At 44.8% G+C, this 15,698-nt stretch overlaps 1 protein-coding gene across 6 annotated transcripts in view; it reads left to right on the forward strand.

Annotated features, from left to right (window-relative positions):
• RAP1A (RAP1A, member of RAS oncogene family) overlaps nt 1–15,698 on the forward strand; it is a 40,597-nt gene that overhangs the window by 13,071 nt on the left and 11,828 nt on the right. For 5 of the 6 annotated variants that reach the window (XR_012584333.1, XM_074564046.1, XM_074564047.1 and 2 more), the window contains exons 2-6: nt 4,596–4,665; nt 8,607–8,690; nt 12,342–12,410; nt 13,959–14,015; nt 14,934–15,074. Coding sequence is in view for 5 of the 6 variants with exons in the window: in XM_074564046.1 (XP_074420147.1) it covers nt 8,634–8,690; nt 12,342–12,410; nt 13,959–14,015; nt 14,934–15,074 (324 nt within the window). In the remaining variant the exon portion in view is untranslated. The remainder of the gene's footprint in view (nt 1–4,595; nt 4,666–8,606; nt 8,691–12,341; nt 12,411–13,958; nt 14,016–14,933; nt 15,075–15,698) is intronic. The other variant, XM_074564050.1, reaches the window with a different exon arrangement.

Below are 15,698 nucleotides of genomic sequence, written 5' to 3' on the forward strand. Positions count from 1 at the left end.
ATTTAAGTAAATTACATGCTAACTAACAAGGTAAGTCTATAGTGGTGTTTGTCTTGTTACTTTTTAGGGGAGCTCTCTGTTAATTAATTGCGCAATTTGCAGACAAACACCCTTTCATTTGTGATCCACCATCCCTCTTCCCAACACGTTTCCGTAGCTCGCGTGTAACAATTGCGTAATTGTTGACAGCTTTGATTAATACCAGGGAAGTATTTAATGTGCTTTCAACTTCATTGAGTAATTTAATATCTAAGAACATGGTGTATAACAAATAACTAATTAGAGAGCAGCCGGTGAGTGGAGCCGTCGCTGGGTGGCCGGACCGGCACGGTGCTGCTGGCAGTTTGCAGCCCACGTTTGGCAAGTGCCGGCCCTCGGTGAAGCCAAGGGGAGAGCCTGGGTCTTGCGTTCCCAGCCTTCCCTGCTGTAGCTTTTATTTCTAGATGTTTGAGGGCTGTTTTTTTTTTTGTTGTGGAGAGGATCTGTCAGTTTTAGTGTGATTTTGAGCATCATAAATCCTGTCTTTGCAGAACTGCTGGATTTGAGTTTGTTTTGCAAACACGGCTGTGAATAATGAAGGGATTTTGGTGGAGTATTGAGCAATGTTGTGTGGCGGGTTTTTTTGTTTTGTTTTTTTTTTTTTTTTTTTTTTTTTTTAAAATCCACCCCTTTTCATGGCCTAGTTTATAGTAACTTGAAAAGCTGGCATGAACAACATTTACAAGTTCAAAATTAAACAGGTTTGTTTATAGTAGCCATGATTCAGTATTTAACTGCCAGGGTAAAAATAACCAAGGCGTGTGTCTGGAACGTCCCAAGGCTCTGCCCCTCTCCCAGGAGTGGGGAAGGCGATGCCCGCTGGGGCGGCACGGCCAGCCCGGGACGGAGGTGCTGGAGCTCAAGCACACATCTGCGTGTTTCTCTCCCAAATCTGTAAAATGCTGACAGCATGTTTCCCCTCAAAAATGTGAAATATTTTGGTTTCCGCATGTGAAAACCAGACTGCTAGAAAAAGGGAGGTGTGGGTGATGAGCAAACCAGCGCTCAGGAGGTTGTTCTCGTTTTTCTTCCCCAACGCCAGGTGAGTGGTGTTTGCTCCCTCCCCTCTCTCCCAGGGACAGCACGGAGCATCTTCCCAGGGAACGGCAAGAGAGGAAAATTCGTGTCAGGCTCGGAGCACGTGTCTGCAGCGGCTGCACCTTGCGAGGCCGTTTCACGCTGGCTCTAGGAACTGATGCTTGTGGTTTGGTGTGTGCTCGTTTGGGGCCTCGCTTTTTTCTGTTCCTTTTCTCTCACCCTTTTTTAAACTAGGGCTGTGCCTTGTGCTTCTTGAGTGAAAATGCAGTCTGCGTTGCTGAGTTGTCATCTGTCTTCAGTCCTATCCCTGAGACACTGTCAGCGCTTTCATGAAAAGTCCCTGTTTTCAGGTCTGTACAAATTGGATCCAAGCAAATGCTTGCAGCAGGAGCTTCCTGAATGAGCTCTGCTTTGCTCTAAACTCACTTCCTATTATATTTGGGAAAATATTTGACAAGGATTATGACAGCTTCATTATCTGTTTCTAAAATGTTTTGATTTCTGTGGCTGCAAGGTGGCACATGCCCATGGCTCTGGGGTGTTGGATGCTGAGCTGCTAAAAAAAAATATTTTCAGAAAAACAAATTACTAGGTTTTCATTTAAACTTCCTATGATTCTAGCGTTAAAAGGGGAACAATTGCTTCTTTTATCCTTTGGAAGCTTTCAGAAATGCTTGTGGGAAGAGCAAGTAGCCACGTACAGCCAGACCATCTCATCTGGGGTTTGAAGGACCAGGGACACTTTCCAAGGGCTTGTCTCGCCGTGTTCCCAGAGCTCTGGCAGTGCAGGGCAAGCGTGTCGGATCGGGAAATACTACCTCGTCTTCCACCTAAAGCCTGGGAGCGGGGCAGGAGACGCTGGCCGGGGTCTTGGGGAAAGGTGATGGCTCCCCATCGATGCTGGGGTGAGGCTGCGCTCGGGGCTTATCTGTGGGTGTTGGTCTGCTACCCCCAAAGCAGAGAGGGGCACAGAGCTGTAGGCATTTTGTTGTGCGTAGAGACTTTGGTGTAGCTGGAGCTGAGCCTTGAAGGGGCTGAAGGCAGAGAAGACCCTTCATCTGTCATAGCAGCAGGGTGTAGCCATGGGTACAATTTCTCTTTGAAGTGTCAGTGCTGCTGAAGTTCAGCCTTACTGAACAAAGGATAGCAATGCTGCAGCTATTACGATCTTTTAATCCATGTGAACAAGGAACCAGCAGGGTTACTTGGGCAGGGGCACGGGGGCACTGGAACTTGTCCCCGCTCTTGAGGCCGGCGAGATGCTGCATCCCCTGTCTGGGTGCACCTCCGCGCTCTCCCTTTCTCTTCCTTTTTTCACGGCTTGTAGATGCTCTTTGGGCAGTGTCACGCACGTGGTGTCTGCGCTGCCCAGGCAGGGCAGGGAGGACGGCCTGTCCCCCTCCATCCTGCTGCGGCGTGGGGCCACCCAGATGGCAGGGGAAGGAGCAGGGGCCAGGGCACGGCAGGCCTCCTAGGCGGCTGGAGCAGTACGGGACAGGATGCCGGTGTCGGATCAGAGACCCCGATAGCATCAGTGCCTGATGCGTCTGCTTCCTGCGTGCAGTGAGGCTGCCTGGTGCTGCTGTGTGTGCACGGGGCTGTGCTGCCCAGACCCCACCGCTCGGCCGCAGAGGCACAGCATGGGCACACAGGCACTGTGGGCTTTTTAGAAGAAAGAACATGATGGATTCTGTAAAATAATTTTATTTTGTAGGTGTTGCGACAGTCACTGGATTGCGAGCGGTTGAGTGATGGTTTCTCCCCTTGGTGATCAGTCAGGGTTGCTGGGCTGCTCTAGACGCAGCTGGCTTTCTCCTGCATTCTTGACAGTAGAAAGCACTACATTTTCATCCTTAAAATGCATTGCAAACTTGACACAACATCAAGCAGGGTCAGGCTGACCTCAGTTTGTCTTTCGTAAGTGAAGTTTCCTGTAGAGTGTATTAGGGAGATGTCCAACGGGAACATGGTGATTTGACTTAAGCAGCGCCCATCTCTCCTGCAGAAGAAGGTTGTCTTTTTCTTGTGGGAAGAGCAAGCTGGGGGAGAGGAGGAAAGAGCCTGGAAAGTGCAGGAAGCTCCTGAGTGCTTGGAGATCCATAGCAGACAGCTTTCAGGTGAGGGTTTGATTAATCCAGTTTGTCAGAATGGATGGAGTCTGTTAATCTGTTAAAAAGTGGCTGTGCTTGTTTAAACCTACCTATTGGACACGTGCTCAGCGCGCAGTGGAATCCCAGTGCGTGCCCTCGGTGGTGTTCCCAGCCCCACTTTGGCTGCCCCAAAACGCCAGCACCTGCCCGAGCGGCTTCGCCGCAGCGAGTGGGAGCTGTGGAGGAGCAGATGCTCCTGCTCTGCCCTGCCTCCCTCTCGCCTCTCAGTCCAGCTGTGGCCTTCTGACTCATTTAGTACTGACTCAGTTTTTAAATATCTTTGCTGATCTGTTATCTGTAGCATGTTCTTCAGAAACACGTTTCCCCCGGGTTTCTGGGGTAACGTTTTCCCACGCCGGCGCGGGCACGGCGTGCTGCGGGTGTGAAGGTGGTGGGGAGGGAGTTTCAAGTAAGTTGGCAGAAGGGTTGTGGGAGCCTGGATTCTGTTGACTTTCAATAGGAGTTGGTCCTTGAACTGGTTTTTAAAATTCCCACCCCTGGGTTAGCTGAACGATGAACGGTCAGAAATTGAGAGAGGATAGCCATCAATATGTATCTGGGGATGAACTCCATGGTATTGAGGTAGAAGGCATTGTGGAGGAAAGAGAAAAAGTGAGACTTTGGAAATTAACTTTTTGCAAATGCAGTCATCAGATAAGAGGTAGAGGGGATTGTGGACAGAAGTGGCAACTTTGCACAAATCCGGTAAAAACTGACGTGAAGAAAACAATAGACAAGTGTTTTGCTTTAGCAGCTTGGCTGGGTCCGGCCCTGCCACCCTGAGCAGGGCGGTGGATGCGCCGTGGTGCTGGAAAACGAGACGCAGGGGCCGTGGTTACTCTGTTCAGACTGACGCTTCGTCACCCAACGTGACAGATTGGATGGCTGAGCTGACACGGCTCCAGGAGCTGCATAGCACAGGGAGTTTTGCTTCTGGCTTCCAAAAGCCAGTGCAGTCCTGTATTAAGCAGAAATGTGAACCTTACGGTTGTGAGATTGATTTTTACTTTTTAACCTAAGAAAGTTCAATTTTGTGTCTTCTTCCTATGGTTTACCTTAACTGCAAGTCCAGTTTGTAAAGCGTTTTTCAATGACGTAATCAAGTAGAAAATGTGTTTTGCCACTGGCTTCCACCTGACCCCCTGGATCTTTCACTGTCCTGGGCACAAGGTTAAATTGTGCTGGAGTTCTTGTTTATAAGGTTATTTGATTCAAGCATTCAGAAATTGCATAGAGCTCCACTGATAAAGCAGAGAACAAATTTTGTAACAGGCGTGTTTTCGTTTGAAACCATAAAGAGGAGATTTGACGTTTGCATACACTGTCATTTGAAAAATTATTAATTTTTTTTTTTTTTTCTTTTTTCAGTCCCTTATAGGGAGCCCGGAAAAACCTTCAGTAGGGCTGCTAACACTGATGAGAGATCTTTTATGCCAAGGTATGAGTTTTTTAATGTTCTCAGTGTATTTCAAATGAAATTGCTAACTGTGAAAACACTGGCAGTTGGGGAGATTTGAGAATTGGTAAGCGTATAATGCATTGTTTAAAATAAAAAGTTGCCTGAGTCGTTTGCTCTAGGGGGGGAAAGAAACCCTGAAGCCTTGTGTTCTGGCTTTCCTGATGTCCTCTGCGTTTGTACAAAATACAAGTCTATGATTACAGTTTACAGACTGTGTCTGCTTTGATTTTTATTTTTTTAAGTCTTTGTTATCGTCTTACTTAACGGAGATTGTGTCATCAGTTACGGCCAACGTTTCATCGAGTTATGCAAAACCGTCAGGTCACATGCTCTTAGCAGTCTTCCTCACCCCGAGCGGTGTATCTGCACCTTCTGCTACTCATTGCTTCATCCGTGCTTGGGGTAGGAAGGAGAAACTAATAAATACAAACTGCCTTCTTCAGATGTATAGAATTGTACTCGGGGATTTGCATTTCACAGGGTGCACGTCACATCTCAGGTTAGTGTGAAGTTCTTGCACCCACTCTCTTTCAGTGCTGTGTTCATTTATCTTGTTTATGCTTCTCTCTCCCCATCGCCCAAATTATAAACTTCTTGATGAGCTGGTGAAACTTCTATAAGAGGGGCGGCCTCTTTTTTGCATCAGGGTTATCTCCTGAAGGGCCTTGTCCGATTTTCCCCCCCGCCTCTGCCCGGCTCCTTCCGCTGGTTGGGAAATACCCTGAAAGTTTTGCTGCTCTGAGCCCTGATTCAGCCCCGCGGTTGTGACGGGGCGGGAGATGGTCGGTGCAGTTCAGGCAGCGCCCGTGTGCTCGGCTGAATAAAGATGCAGGAGAGCGGGCGCGTGGAGCCACCTTTCAGGTGACAGCTTCATCTGCCTTTGCATCCATCTGCCCGTCCCTCAGAGATCCTTCTGCCGTCCTGCCTGCGCCACCTTTCTTTTTTGTGCATTAGAACAAATATCCTGCATCTTTCCTTCACCTCCCTCTGTGTTCATGGGGGGGGCCCTTCACTTTTCCTTCAGGAAGGAGCTGAGCAGTTTGGGGCTGATGCTGAATGTGCTTTTCTGTCACTTCCCAGGCAGTGTTGTGACAGTAGCAGCAGCAAAGAGGTGCTGCTGTTAAACAATAAAGAAAAAAGGAGATTAATCCTGAGGTGTCAGGTGTTTCGTAGCGTAGAAGCAAAGTTTGTTCATTATAGGTGAAATCTGAACCCTACTAAATTACCACTCTGTATTTAAAGTGGGTGTCAAGGTGCTGGGCGGGTTGGAGGGGGCTCAGGGTGGCGATGGGTTAGTGAGATGAGATGCGCTCTGTGCCCCACGGTTGCCCGGCCGTAGCCAAGTGACTGTGTGTGTATGGCAAAAGGGAGCACGAGCAAGGAGACACGCTCAGCTTTTGCTTTATTTTTGCCCCACAGCGTTCAGAATTAATGGGACCAGTTTCACAACATTTATGACAACACTAGAAGTTTGGGGTTTTTTTACACTGCTTCGTGATCATATTCTTTTCTTGACTCGAAAGAAACACTTAACACCCGTAACTTCATTCCATTTTGAAACGTAGCTGTTGCTTCCCAGCATGCGACTCCGCTACCCAGAGCTCTGGATGGAAATGAATGCTACTGTGTCTAACTGTATTTAGGTGGGCATAAGCAGTTGCCAAATGAAAAGTTGGCTAGGGCGCAGCATAGTAATTTCTTGAGCACTCTATTCATGTTGTATAAACAGATAACATTAACATACTTGTGAAAGAGCTACAAGATAATTAAGGCATGTGGGGTTTACTGTAATAAGGCTCATGCGTTTCAGGATCTTGGTTTCCTGTTGCACCTGAAAAGAAAAATAATCAGCAAATACTGTAGAGAAGAAATGAGAAGTTAGTCTTGTACTGCTCCCAGCTGAAACTTTCCCACAAGTATTTTTACTATAAATAAGAAGTGAAAGAGTTCACAGCTAAAGTTAACCCTTCACTTGATTGCTTTCCGTGTTTTCTTGGGTGGAACAGACTGTGGAACTGTAGGAAGACGAAGATAAACCAGATCGATAAGTTGCATTTATGCTCTATAAAAAATGCACGGCCTTTTAATTTCTAAGGATTATCAAGGGGAAAATCATTGCTAATTGGAATTTCCCTCTCCTCCTCATCCAAAATCATGATTTTTGGGGGGAAAAAAAAAAAAAAAAAAGGAAGTGAATGTTACTTCTCGGGGAAATTTTCAAGCAGAAGAGCTTACAGCTGCCAGAATTCTAATCAAAACTGTTGCCAATGTACTAGAGTACATAGACATTGCTTGCTCTGCTTTTAGGTATTCAGAGTTAACATTCTGGAAAATCCCTTTCAGTTTGACTTAGTTTCACAATTTCTATGAAGTTAAGCAACAGCAGCTCATGTAGGTTTCAAGAGTTGAAGAAAAAAATGCCCCAAGGTGCTTAAAACTGTGGGCTGCTGCTGGTGGCGTCACCTTTATTCCCCCACTAAGGCTGGGTTGAGGGACGGGGGCTCGGCTACATGACGGCAGGGAGCCCCAGCGCGGGCAGGCGAGCCCTCTATTTCTGTCCTTCTGGCTTAAAGGGGAGCTTAAAGTTGTGCTAAACTGGCCGCAGAATTTGTATGCCCCTCTCCAGCTGCACATGGGATATTTTTATTTTGGTTTTAACCTGTACTTGTGTCGCATTTAGACCATAAAACATGCCGTGGTCGAGGGGTGAGGGTTAAAAGCGGGATGTTTGGGCAAGTCTGCAGTAAGGCATTCGCTGCCAGTCCCGGTGGCTCCAGCGGGGACCGGCCGTGGCTGCGCGGCAGCACCTGGGTCTCCTCTGCTCCCTGTCTGTTACAGCTTTCCCTTGGGAATTTAAATGATAGAAAAAAACCCTGTCCCGATTTAATGATTATATAAACTTGAGACACAGATTGTTGGAGAGTTGTCCACAGTTGCAAAGCTAAAAATACGATCCCTGTTCTTCACGGACTGTTGTTAGCGGTAGTCGACAAGGTGATATATTTCTCTATCAAACTACTTGGAATACATTCTCATTTTTAAAGCAATCCTCAAACTGTAGCCAGTGAGCCCATAAATCCTGTGGCAACGTTAGTTTGAAATGCCTTTGAGAAGTGCAGCTTGCCCAGGCTCATAGCGCTCGTGTTTCCGAAGCCTTACTTGGGAAGAAAGCGCTGTCTTGCTGGGAGAAGAGGGGAGATAATTAGCTGCTGAGGTCATTGTTTGCTTGAGCTCGTTGATAGGGACAGCCCGGCCTGGCTTGTAATGTAAACATAGTGTAAAATGTTTATCACCAGCGTTGTCATTTGCCTTATTTGTCAGGGAATCTCGGTGAGAATGAGAAGTTTTCTGGTGCTGTGGAGTGAGTTGAGGGAGTTGCAAGATTTCCATAAAAAGGCAGAGCCTGGCTTGGGCACGGGGAGGCTCTGCCTTGGCAGCCACCCTAGGGCTGGCCTTTTCCAGAGGGAAAATACTGACCCAGAGCCTTCCCTGCTGCGGGCTGGTGGGAGACGTCACCCTCTCTACTTGCATCTTTCTGATCTCGTTCTCTTGTCCAATACTTATTGTTTTATGCTATAAAATGCTGAGAATGCAAAGGACAGGCAGCGAGAGCTTGTGCCCCCCGTGCGCTGGGAGAGGGTGCCTGTGGCTACGCTGTCTTTGTACCATGGTGTATTCATCCTCTTCCAGCACCCGCAGGCTCACAGGTCCGGCTTTGGGCATCTCGGATAAACCGGGGCTGTTGGAGTGGCCATCTGAACCTGAGCGCCCAGGTGGAAAACTAAAACCTATAGCTGTTACTAAAGAGATCTTTGTTCCCAGGGGTATTTGGAGAAGGGGAGCGTGCTGCTACTTTCAAAAGGCATGAATTTGTATGTGCAGGTGCACTTTTAACTGTTGGCTTTTTTCCTGCTTTCCAGATCGTCGCTGTTTGAACAGACCACACCATGCGTGAGTACAAGCTAGTGGTCCTTGGTTCAGGAGGTGTGGGGAAGTCCGCTTTGGTGAGTTTTGGGAAGCAGTTTTGAAAACGATACACAAACTTCAAAATTGGCCTATCGTACTGCAGGCAACGCTCGTTAAATGCATTGGGATATTTGTATGACTTTTAACATGCGTAGTGACTTCCATGGAGCCACTGTTACACTGCAGAAATAGCTGAATTTGTGTCGTGTTTTTGGAGAAGCAGCAGGCGATTCATCACTGTTACAGTAGTTAGCATTTCATTTCTGCTTTCCGCATGGGTATAATACTAGAAATGACTGAATGTCTGTATCTAAGTATTAAAAGCCTAACCTACACTGGAGCAGCGGATGAAGGCTTGCCGTGCCCGGCAGTGAATTCGCGGAGGTTGCAGCCTTGCGTGACTTTGAAGGCTGTGTGTTTTCCATCCTGGATGGGACCCGAATGAGCCTGGACTGAAATCAGGGGGCAGAATGAGAAGTCGCCTGCAGCGTGAGGGATAAGCAGGCTGATGACACTTTGCACTCCTTAAGTACTTGTGTTGTTTCTAATAAGAGGTTTACGTAGCAGAGTTGATAGCAAAGCATTGTAAGAGGGATTTCTGTCACCTGTTTATCACAAACCAGTCAAGCAGCTCGCTCCAACAAGAAAGGCAAAGAACTGGTCAAGTGTAAAGTTATCTCAAACAAGGAACTACACCGTGTTCCCTGTCACAGAAGATGATAATAGCTGATCCGCCCTTCATGACGTAGACGCTGCTTCTTCCACCATTGTTTATTCTGCTGAAATAGGCTGCTGCTAATCTTGGTACATCACCTGCAGAATCCAGATGAATAGGAGGAAAGATTATTCAATTATGTATAAAATTTGATGTACTCTTTCAGAGATCCCATCCTAATCTTTACAAGATGTAGGTGTAATATATTTTTGATACACTCTAGTCTTCCACAGCAACTTAAGCAATCTGTATTACTTTTTCCACCAGCATCCCCTTGATTGAGTATCTTGTTTTTGTTAAGTAATGTTGAAAGACTCGCTAGGTAAAGTACAGCGCTTATGTATATGCTGTACATAAAAATTATTCAGCATCTGACATACTTGAATTTCCATATTTGTGACGTAAAGTCTGAGCCAGCATCCATCATGGCCTTTTTAAAGGCTGAAATGCAAATGCTTAGTCTGGTAAACAAAAGTTACATTCTTTTGGACAGCCTAGGTGCTAAGTAAGCATATATTGTAACTCATATGCTACATTGATCCATTATGTTTATAAGAGGACACAATCAGTGCCAATTAGCAGCTAAGAGTGAAGAATATTTAGCTTTCATGATGACTGTCTACTTATTTACAAGTATTAGCAAGGAGAGGTTACAAGGTGGGATTTAAAATAATTCGGAGGTCACTTTAAAATTTCTTTCTTCGAACTGTATAAACTCAAATGTCTAACAAAGAGGCTGGTGTTCCTTTTCAGTCCTGTGTTTTCATTACAATATGGTGTTGTTTCACTGCAAATCCTTCTTATTGTTTTAACTGTTCTGTGCCAGTACGATGCCAATGGTGCGCTTGGTAGTGGTGACAGGGTGGCAGAGAACGCTTCAGAGTTACTAAGGCAGCTATTTTGCAGCTTCTTTATAAGTGTTTCCTGTTGCAGTAGTTTCTCCCCACTTCTAATGAGAGTAACAATCTTCTGGAGCGTCAGCGGGTGGACAGTATTACTGAGAGCATCCAGTTGTGCACAGTCCTATACGAAACTGGAAATCAAAGTTGGGACACAAAAGCCCCCAAACTGGTAGCAAGTTATAAAGGCCTTGGATCCACGCATAGGCTGAAAACAACCCCAGGCTTCTGTCTCCTCCCTTGGCCTCTCTTTCCTCCTATAATCAATAAAAATAAAGTACATCAGAGATTAAGAATATTACATAGTAAGATAGGTTATGGATGAAGTTGCATATAGTCGTAATTATGATTAGATGTAATTGGTGTGTCTGTGAACACACAAGCACCGGTTGGGATAACAAAAGTTAGAACAGCGATTTATTAGAAATAAAACAATTTGAGAAGAAAATACATGGCTTCAGTTAATTTTCTTTCAGAGCAGTACTGTATTTGCAGATATGAAATAAGACTCTGCGTGTTACAGTAGAAGGGTGACATGTCGTGAGTGGTTTGTCAGGTTGTCGCGCCGAAGGCTGGTTCACAAACAGTTCCCAGACGGGAGCGGTGCAGATGTGACCGACTGCCGTGCTCAAGCGCTAGCCTCCTGGCAAAGAGCAGCCTCCTCGGGACTCTTTGGGTTCGGAGCTGTGCTAAGAATCCTAACGTATAATCTGTAATCCAGAGTTCTTATTGTTGGTTTCCATCGCTGGGGTAACACTGTAATCCGTGTTAATAGTGGTATCTTCTTGTAATGATTTTAATGAGATCTGTTATCGGAAGGGCAGACTGCGACAACCATTCAGTGAGACAAGGAGATATTGGAGAAGCAAAGGCTTTGATCATTAGTGTGTAAAATAGGTTTATTTAGTGATATAGGATGATTTTTAAATGAGGTAGTACTGGAAATCTTTTCTTCTTCTATTAAAAGAAGAGCAAGCCGTGGGGAATTGCTCAGGTTCCAGCACACAGCGCCGTGTCCTGCTTCTGTCTGGCATACGCCACTCTCTGCAAGTTTGCGAGTACTTGTGTGACAGAGTGAACCTTCTTGCAGAAAAATCTCAGCCTTCTGTCCAAACAAAATAGGGCTTCTCAAAACAGGTAGTGACTTCGCAGAATTTGTATTAAAAAAACTCGTGGAAAGTTCAGTTGGCAAAGGATAGTTGGTGTGTTTGTTGATTTTTAAAGAGACAAAATTAAGTGCTGGGATCTTGGCACTTAGTTTTACAAACACCCCCTTGTGTTACAAACATCAGCCAAACCTCCTGACGCTCCCGTGCTGCATTACTACGTTATTGTGGATTATCGTAGGTGGGAGCGTGGGGATGCGAGGAGAAAAGGAGAAGCAAAGCTTGCCCTGCTGCGGACTGACAGCAGCCAAAGCACCACGGCAGAGCCTGGCCGTCCCGAGACGGGCCACGTCCCGATGGCAGCTTGATGGGGAATGTTTAGAGTAGATTTGCTTTGAATAATTATATAGGGGAAGAAAGACTTCCTCTCTGAAATGAATGATGTCGTCTTCTTTAATGGTTTAATACAAATGGAGTATCTGGAGATGCTCCAGACCTAACTTGTTGCTCTGAAATATGTCCGTGCTCCGCTCTCACCCTACTAGGATTTGAATTGAAATGGGGATTTTCCCCAGCGTGCTTTTCCACAGTGTGCACATTGCCAGTTCTTCTGATTAAATTTCAAGTCTTCCATATTTGGTGATTTTTATTCTTCTCTGAAGTTGCAGGCACTGAAGTAAAGGCATTTTTGAGGATACCACCTTTAATGAAAAAGCAAGCAAGCAAACAGTTCATATTTAAAAAAAGTTTTGAAAACGTGCTTGAATAAAGTGATTCTTAAAACAACACAAACTACAAAAGTTTCATTTAAGAAAATTGAAAATTTCTATGTCTTTTTCTCTTCACAATTGAATTTTAAAAGCAGTGTTGAGTTTTTGTGCTGTTACTTTTTCATAAAGTGCTTCTTGGTAGGTGTTACTGCTTGTGTTCAGTTCACTTAATTTTTTCACTTCTTTTCTCTCTCTCCAGACTGTACAGTTCGTTCAGGGAATTTTTGTTGAAAAGTATGACCCAACAATAGAAGATTCATACAGAAAGGTAAAATAACAACATTTTCATTTCTTTCAAGTCTCACAGAGCTTGCTTCTTTTCAACAGTGCGACAAAAGCTTATCAGAATGAGAAAGGGTCTCTCTGAGAAAACGTTACGGCTGCATAAAACCACAGGAGGAAGGCGACGGATAGCAGAGCATCAGGCTTGGAAACGGTGTCATGCGGATAATTCCCTGTGGCTTTACAGAGTACTTCACTGGTTTAGAGCCTCTGACTGCAATCAGGCAAATTGTATCAGCTACTAGAAAACTGAATTATCAGGGAATGACAAACTTTGCTGTTAATTGGACCGCTTCCTCACTTAGCTCTATTTAACAGGAGGTTAAACCTCTGTTACTCCACATAATCAAGATCTTTTACTTTAAATCTCTGACGGCTCAGGTTGAGGCAGTTTGAGGCTGCAGCTCTCACCGTTTGCCTGTTTGTTAGAGGTTACTACCCCTGCCCAGAGATCAGGCTGGTGTGTTTTCCTGACCCGTCACCAGTTTCCAGTTGCGCTGGGGTATGAGCTGTGGCGGGTGGCAGGCAAGTGTGCTGCCCAGGCTCCTGCTGGGGCTTCTGATCGACCTGGGGGTAGGAACAGCTCAACCAAACGGGGGTCAAGCTGTTACTCAGACCTGTTTGCTGTCACTTGACGCACAATTATTACTTCAAAACATAAAGATATCAATATTTTCAATGCTTGTGCTATCTGTAACAGCTAGTAAAGAGGATATATACACCATTCATCACAGCAGGCTGTAGCACAGCAATTGCTTTTTGTTGTTTTCTTTTAAGGATGGCTGTTTTGCCATTTAGTTCAAATGTGTTCTGCTTGGTTTGAAGGCATATAAAATTCTTTACGGCCGTTTTGGATGCAGGCTCGTAATTGCTGAGCAAAAGTCCTTGTCAGGATCCCTGACGCTGTCACACTGTGTAATTCTATCAACAGAGCTGCTTTCTTCGCCCGGTTGATGTCAAGTAACCCATTGTTTCACAGATTAGCATAAATGTTACCATAATTAAAGGCACCAAAACATAAAACAAAAATTTGTAGCATTTGTGCCTGTGATAATTAAATGTAGATTGTCATACGAGCTCTGCTGTTAAATTTATTTGACTTTCCTGGAATTACCCTCGTTGGATCTGAGACATTTCTCAGGGAGTGGAAGATTTGCTAAGCCTAACTGTGAGGATCACTAAATACTTTGCTTTCTCTGTTCTTCCTTACTCCCTTCTCTCCCAGCAGCAAAGAAAAACTGAAGTTTAAGGTTCTTCGATTTGTAAGAGTGGATTTTATTTCACTTAAGTTGAGATGTTTACGATGAGCTGCTCATTTAGGCCTTTATAATCAACAGAGTCTTGGAGCATATGTGAGATGACCCAAACACCTGGCTTGGGGTGTAATTAATCCCCTAATGGTGCTGGGGCAGCGCAGGTGGCTGGCTCACAGAAGTCTTTGCAGCAGAAGTAAAAATTAAGCTGATATTCTTCTTGCCCGTCCCATTTCAGACATTGGTTTTAACTGCATTTCTCTCTTCCTTTTTTTCCCCAGCAAGTGGAAGTAGACTGTCAACAGTGTATGCTTGAAATCCTCGATACAGCAGGGACAGTGAGTATAATTTCTTTTTCTAATTGGTATGGAGTTTCTTTGTTAAGAATGAGGGGAGATGTAAAGAGTTGCTGTGCCACTGTCACTTGCCGTCCTGCACCGTCTGCCACTAAGTAAACAGACCTTGTAATGGCTGAGTGCACATCACAGGGGGAGGACAGACTTCCTAAAAGTTAGTTTTATTTAGAAAGCTTTGAAAATTACTAACAGCAGTGCAAAGGCGTGGAAGCAGAAATCGTTGTTACAGGGTTCTGGTGAAGCTTCCTTTCACAGGCGTGGACAAAGGCAGCTCTGCTCTGGTGTGGATTTTCCAGCTTGTTCTTGCATTTCATTGCATTGAACCTTTGAGCCGTTTTCATGCTAGAGATGACTACTATATAATTGCGCATGTTCAGAGGTGATCAGGCAGTGCCTTCCCACGCAGTCATGCTCGCAGTACATCGTGAGTGTGTGACATCTGGGCCTGTTCCAACGTGGTGTTAGAGGAGAAATTGAATTTCCAGTCTGTATCTGTTGTCTGGGGAATCATTCTGATGGCAGGCTTGGGCTTAACACCATATCAGAAAATAAATGAAAGATCGCTACAAAATATGTCAGTCAAATTGTAACACCTTGTATTATGGCTTGGGGCATACAACAGTCTGTCCTCAGATATGTTTTTATTGCTGCTCTTGATCTTTTTCCATTTTTTTCAAGAAGCCTTTTTCTCTGTTAGGGGCAAAAAAAAAACAAGGGAAAGAGATGCGTTAATGCTTTTATTAAATTTGAATGCTTTGGTGGATTTCTGTAAGGGGTGAAAATGTAAATGCATGCTGCACGGTACTATATTCTTGTCTCCATTACAATAAAAGTATTCCTTTGTAAATGTTCATTAGTTGCATTCACTAGCCAATTACTTTTTAAAATATTTGATTACAGGAGCAATTTACAGCAATGAGGGATCTCTATATGAAGAATGGTCAAGGGTTTGCACTAGTATATTCTATAACAGCACAGTCCACGTTTAATGACTTACAGGACCTGCGGGAACAGATTTTACGGGTTAAGGACACTGAAGATGTAAGTAGAATATTTTTTGCTTTGCAAATGTTTAACGTGCTTTTGTAACCAAGCATACAGGAATTTGTGAGCAAAATTTTTCTAAGAACATCCTTTGCTGTATAGCAGAGTTTTGTGTTGAAGTAAGTTTCCTTCGCATTGTTTGTTATTTGCAGTGTTGCTATTTGAGGTCCAACACCTACTAAGGGGCATAATGAAGCCAGATTTTCAACGTACTGGAAGGCTGACAGTCTTTGGAAATGGTGGGAGCTGACTGAGAAAACTTTTTTGGGTTTTGGTGTCCCGTCCTGTCCTTTCTGCCTTTAACTCCTATCCAGTATTTACATTTTCTTTTTTCACCGTGCTTTAGTAGTACTTTTTTTCCCTCAAAGTTAAGGAAATATAATAGTCGAATTCACCAATAATGATGTTCTTAGTAGCTCTCCAGCGGTCTTACAAGAGACTAATGTTGCTTTTCCCAAATGTATGAAGTGGAAACAGAAGTACAAAGCCGTGACGTTTCCTGAGCGTTGGCTGTGAAGTCTCTGGAGTCCCGGCGCAGGGCGGCATTGCCCTCTGTGCCGTTCTCATGCGTATGGGTCATAATCCAAGGTGATGAACCTGAACCACACATAGAAAGGACGT

Source organism: Larus michahellis, chromosome 21 (genome assembly GCF_964199755.1).
Source record: "Larus michahellis chromosome 21, bLarMic1.1, whole genome shotgun sequence".
Classification (NCBI taxonomy): domain Eukaryota; kingdom Metazoa; phylum Chordata; class Aves; order Charadriiformes; family Laridae; genus Larus; species Larus michahellis.